The sequence below is a fragment of the Primulina tabacum genome, chromosome 7 (assembly GCF_025594145.1).
Source record: "Primulina tabacum isolate GXHZ01 chromosome 7, ASM2559414v2, whole genome shotgun sequence".
Taxonomy (NCBI): Eukaryota; Viridiplantae; Streptophyta; class Magnoliopsida; order Lamiales; family Gesneriaceae; genus Primulina; species Primulina tabacum.
In genome coordinates, this window is record NC_134556.1 from 31,834,543 (window position 1) to 31,840,823 (window position 6,281).

The 6,281-nt window shown below is 32.8% G+C and overlaps 1 protein-coding gene across 1 annotated transcript; it reads left to right on the top strand.

The window, feature by feature from the left end:
• Positions 1-2,524: 2,524 nt before the first annotated feature.
• Positions 2,525-5,299, top strand: LOC142551273 (putative protein phosphatase 2C 35). Its single transcript, XM_075660418.1, has 2 exons — positions 2,525-3,922; positions 4,967-5,299. The coding sequence occupies exons 1-2, from the start codon at positions 3,008-3,010 to the stop codon at positions 5,096-5,098; spliced, it is 1,047 nt and encodes a 348-aa protein (XP_075516533.1). The 5' UTR covers positions 2,525-3,007; the 3' UTR covers positions 5,099-5,299.
• The last annotated feature ends 982 nt before the right edge of the window (positions 5,300-6,281 follow it).

Here is a 6,281-nt window from a genome sequence, read left to right on the forward strand (position 1 = left end):
TGCTGCGATCTCATATCGGATGTCCAATCATCTATAAGATCTCTCTGTTTTTCAAATCTAATACATCGAGGCTAATCATAACCCCATAAGGATGTATATGCTCTAAAACAGATTTTCTATAGGGTGTTTGATGCAAAGGAATTTGATTCTTCCTTGACCTTGTTTCCGCTGGGTGTACTTATCCACCAGTGTAAAAGTCTGATTGGGATTCTCTCATATTTATATTTTGAGATCCCACACTTTCTCTTGGTGATTCCTGAGAAGATGACCAGGTTATTTAGGGTTGTTCACCTCCTGTTGTGTTCATCTTCAAATCTACGACCTTGAGATTTGCAAAAGATTCTACAAGCTCTTGGAGATCCTCTAGACCAATCATTTCTAAAGTTGTCATCAGATTAATTTCTTTTCTGAAACTATTTTAATTGATTGATCATTTTTCTTCTTTAGTTAAAGGTTTTGATATCACTTTGGCCTTCCTCTTTTGATGTAATAAGGGTTCAGTACCAAATTATGGTGATAACCTTTCTTCTAAAGTCCTTTTACTAGAACATGGTTGTTGTTCTAAGGTTTGAAGTCTTGTTCGAATATCTTTTAATATTTCAAGAATTTCTTCTCAATTTTCAAGGATTTTCTCCACATTTTGTGGTACATAATACAGCATATTACCATAATTATGTACCGTCTTTTGAATTTTTCTAAGATCTCCGGAGAGTTTAGAGGAATCCGATACTATTTCTAGAAACTTGTTATTTTGAATCATAAGTTTACCTTAAGACTCTGAGAAGTTCCTACTTGATATCTGACCTTAGTTAGATCTTTCTGTTGTCGATATTCCAGAGTTCTGGAATAATTCATGTAAATAATTAATCTCAAACCTGGGTTCAGATTCGTGTTATTTGAGAAAATTCTCCTCCTCAAACATTTAATTACTTTATAATAATAAGTTTGTATGTTTGAAATAATTTTATCTCGGCTTTGATACAATTTTCTCCCAGGAAAATCAATCATTTTAAATATAAGGATATTTCTGTTAATTTTATCTTTCTATGGAATTTGGGTAAAGTTTTTTAGGTGCCAGGAGTTGAGATAAATAAAAGTTTGAGTTTGAGGATTTAAAATCAATTTACCCTTTATAAAAATTGTAGGTTTTTAAATTTTGATGTGACAATGATGTTGCACAACTGGTCCCGCGATAAAGATGAGTTTGTTGTTTTAGGGTTGTGGATACACCAAGTCCTCCTTGGAAAGTTCCAACCTGGGGTCTCAGTTAAACCTTTTAGTTTAATAAATTTCATTTATTTTATAAATTAATACGACTAGTAAACAAGGACATTTTGGGGTACTACAAGTCTACAACACTATATTTGTGGTATAGAACTCTAAATAAGTCGAATGGAGCTGGATATTTCACGTTTAGATGTGAATTGAATGGTGTATGCAGTTTTTGATATTTTGATAGCAATGGTAAAAGATTTTGATCAAAATTTTCTTGCACCGTAAATTCCCAAATAAATTAGATGTCGTGTTTTTTGTTACATGTATAATGGAAAGCAATATTTTTTTTAAAGAAAATTTGTGACGATGTTTTATAGCTCGTCTTATTGTACAATGAAACATGCATATCTTTATAATGATATGATATTGTCCACTTTGGGCATAAACCTTCGTAGATTTATTTTTGGATTTTAACTAAAAGATCTCGTATCAATTGAGATATATTTTCATCTTATTAACACACGATCTTCTCCATTATTTTATATGAGACTTTGGTTGAATTCTCAACAATCATCCTCTCAAACGAAAGACCACCATTGTTCTCATGATTCAAGTCTCTCCTCAAGTCAATATGTCCATCCTCTCCAGAGGATCTGCATTGTGAACGCACATCTTATGTGAATTACTTGGAGCATCACTTGACTCGATCTCATCATAGATTTATTGGGAGACTCTTTTCTTTAAGTATCTAAATATTTCACCCACATACTTGATTTAGACCATGGTTTTGATGTCACTTGTTGTACAATGAAACACTCATATCTCCACAATGATATATGTTGTCCACTTTGAGCATAAACTCTCATAATTTGTTTTTGAACTTTACCCAAAAGTCGCATACCAATGAAAATATTTTTTCAACTTATCAACCTATGATTTTCCTCATTTATTTACAATATGAAACTTTGATTGAATCCTCGACACATCTGACACTAAAATTTCAAATTTAAAATTAAATATTCAATTTGAAATTCAATTCTAATAATTAATAAATCTCTCCCCCAATTAGTTTTTTTTTTTTTAATTTTAAACATTCGAGAATCTTATTTAGTAATATATTTGATGATAAATTTGATTTGTTTTTTGAAATCTATACAAGAAATAATATTTTTTTAGAAAAAACAAGAAATAATATTTTTTTATGGCGTTCACATTTCTTTATCTAAAAAAAAGGGTTCAATATGGCCGTGGGACCATACAAACAACCCCACTACTCCTGGCGTTTCTTGAAAATTTGATTTTTTGAAAAAATTCCATTTCCAATGTGTGATCAAAGCAAAAAAGTTTCTGGCTGCGTCGTCTTGGAGTTTTGAATTTAGGTCTTACAATAATCTCCCTTTTTTCCACGCTTGGGTCCTTATTTTTGTCAACTATCTTTACGATCATTTCTTGCTAACTGGTTTATTTCAAACTTGATCCGACCTCTTCGAAATCGAATAATTTTTAAACCCCCGTTTTTTTCTTGTACGTTTAATTTTACGTGGTTTCGTCAATTTAACAATTAGGATTCCAATTCAAGAAACCACATTTTGTGTATTCTCCCTTTTGAAAAATCGTTTGAAATCCACGAAATGTGGGATTTTGGGAAGCCCTTTTGGCCGTGTGACGAAAGAATCGAATCCTCGACGTGGGTTTAGTATTCTTTGAGGCTAAGTTTTTTTTTTAGAATTTTTTTGTGTATTTGGTCTGCAACTGTTGGATTTTCTTTGACTTGGAAAGTTGGGTTGGAAAAATGGGTTGTGTCCATGGAAAGTGTTGTGGCAGATATCCACCATCTTCAAATGGAGACGAAAAGGAAGAACTGGGAGTGTATGCGGGGCAAAATACACATAGTCTTGCTCACCGATCTTCAGATGTTGTTAATGTTCCTTCTCACAATTTCAGGTTAGAATATTCTGTGCTTACTCAGCGAGGTTACTACCCTGAAACCCCTGATAAGGAAAATCAGGATAGTTATTGTGTTAGAACAAACATTCGTGGCAACCCAAATGTGCATTTCTTTGGTGTATTTGATGGGCACGGGCTGTTTGGTACTCGGTGCTCCAATTTCGTTAAGGATAGGCTTGTTGAAATTCTTTCCGATGATGTTGGTTTGTTGGATGACCCTGTTAAGTCTTATAGTACCGCATTTTTAGCAACAAACAGTGAACTTCACAATAGTGATATAGATGATAACATGAGTGGTACTACTGCGATTACAGCCATCGTCATTGGAGATAAGCTTTATGTGGCAAATGTGGGTGACTCCAGGGCTGTTTTAGCTGTAAAAGAAGGGGACAGAGTAGTTGCGCAAGACTTGTCATACGATCAGACACCATTTAGGAAGGATGAATGTGACAGAGTGAAGCTTTGTGGGGCCAGAGTTTTGAGTGTTGATCAAGTTGAAGGGCTCAAGGACCCTGGAATTCAATCTTGGGGAGATGAAGAAACCGAGGGGGGTGATCCACCGAGGTTATGGGTCCAAGATGGGATGTATCCTGGGACTGCATTTACGCGGAGCGTTGGGGATAGTACTGCAGAGAAAATTGGTGTGGTTGCTGATCCAGAGGTGTCCATGGTGCAGTTAACACCATCTAACCATCCTTTCTTTGTTGTGGCGAGTGATGGCGTTTTCGAGTTCTTGTCCAGCCAAACTGTGGTGGACATGGTAAGTTTAATGTGCTTTAAAGCTGGAATTTCTTTTCTTAATCAATACATCCGTGGTTCATTGAATATCTCGTACACTTTTCTTTGGCTGCCTTGCTATAACATCTTAACAAGAACTGTAAATTGAATTAAATTTTCTGTAACACAGAGTTTAACCGGATCAAATTAAATTAAAGAGTATGATATTTTGAAATGTGAAATCAATAATTCACTCATGAAAGATATTTTTATGGGATAAAACAATGTGTTATGCTGTCTATTCTTTGTTGATACTTCTGTAGACATCTGTAGTTCCATCACATTTTCATATATGTTTATTAGGTCATGCATATCGATCACAATAAGCTAGGCACCTTTTACAAAATTCATCTGAGTTTGCCAACAAATTTTTTTTAACTCTTGGGTTGCAATTTTGTGTCAAGGAAATGTATGCTTTCAAAGTTTATGCAATTAATTTGGTATTGTTTTTTATTTCTTCTTTCCCTGTTTATTCAACATCTGAATCCTGTTGTTTTCTAACGACTTCTTCACGCTTATCTCAATTCAGCCACATAACTTGCCAATTTGAATTCCTCGTTAAGATTCGACCCACGACACAAATCTCTCCACTAAAACTTCTCATCTCAAAATCCAAATAATGTTAATGTTAAGCACTTTAGCTGCTGTCTGGTTTCATTGATTTGAATTTCAACCTAATAGCTTTTGATAAATCGACATTTATGGGTGGATGGGTCCAAGAATTGTCCATATATTTGATTTTTATCAATAAAGTTATAAGCAAAATCTCTAGTTTTGACCTTTCTGAAAACGTAACTTGAGAATTTGCAGCCCTTGACACTTGGGTTATGTGATCATGGGGACTCGGATGAATTATCTTAGCTAAGATGTGTTCTGTGTTCATTTTTAGCCCGTTCACGTAGTATACCACTTGCATGCTCTGTCTTACATGTACCATTTGACATGCTTCCGAAGCGATCATGAAGAATAATTGTGCGGCAAAGTCCCTACGTCGCTTATTGGATTTTCTTGTTAACATCCTTGGCAGGTGAATAAATTTGAGGATCCAAAAGATGCATGTTCTGCCATTGCCAGAGAATCATACAAGCTGTGGTTAGAGCATGAAAGTCGAACCGACGACATAACAATCATCATTGTACACCTTAGAAAACTTGACTAATGTATAAAACTTGAACTTCTTACTTCTGTAGTTCATTGCTCATCATTTTGAATGCCAAATTTGCTTTTGGTTTATTATCTTGGAATGTTGCAGTAATCTTTTTTTATCACTAGAATTCAAAATGTATATTTTGTTGCATTTTATGGGAGTATGTGTGTGTATTTATATATGTATGCATGTAAAGATGCATTTATGTATTTAGGTATAACATCCATATGTGTATCGGTGTATGTATTACCTATAATATAATTTTTATTTGGTGTCAATCTCATCAAAATTGTTTTGCTAAATAATATTTGTGCGAAATGTTTATATTATATTAAAATATAAAATTTTGAAACTATTTTTTTATGCTAGAAGGTTACATGGATATTTAAAATTTTAAAAATATTAATAAAAAATATTATATTGATATATGAAGTTATGGATGTACTATAAATTATTAAAATAATAATTTTTATTAATGGAGATCTAATATTTTTAGAATCTTGTTGGATTATTATTGTTTATAAAAAATTATACTATAATCTCAAAAATAGTTCTTTTAATCCTCTCATATTTTATCTTATAGGAAGTATATATTATACAATAATTATTTATATCGAAAAATTATGTCCCAACCGAGACCCAAGTGTATCAAATATTTAAATAATTTAAATCTACATACTTCAGATGTTAAATTTTGAAATTTTAAATATTATATTATCTACGTGCCACAATAAAAACTCATTTTCATAATTGAATGCACAAAAAATGAAATTTAAACACGGTCGGTAATATAAAAGATTTACGAGTAATTCTTTCCAACAAAAAAATTAAATTATAATCCAATAATGTCTATTAATTGACCTAATCTCAATTAAACTATATAAATAATTGAATAAGTCTCTTGTAAGACGATCTCACGAATCTTTATCTGTGAGACGGGTAACCCTACCGATATTCACAATAAAAAGTAATAATCTCAGCATAAAAAGTAATATTTTTTCATTGATGACCCAAATAAGAGATCCGTCTCAAAAAATACGACCCGTGGGACAGTCTCACACAAGTTTTTGCCTAAATAATTTGCATGGTCTCTCAATTTCAATTGAATTACAAAAATCGTTTCCAAAACTATCGCCCATTCTACACACAAAGAATTGTTTCCAAAATGGCCGCCTATTATTCCTGAGACTGGGAT

Excerpts from the sequence above, each read along its gene's own strand:
- LOC142551273 (XM_075660418.1), top strand. The coding sequence starts at position 3,008 with ATGGGTTGTGTCCATGGAAAGTGTTGTGGCAGATATCCACCATCTTCA. Across the intron at positions 3,923-4,966 it reads GCCAAACTGTGGTGGACATG|GTGAATAAATTTGAGGATCC; the intron begins GTAAGTTTAATG and ends CATCCTTGGCAG.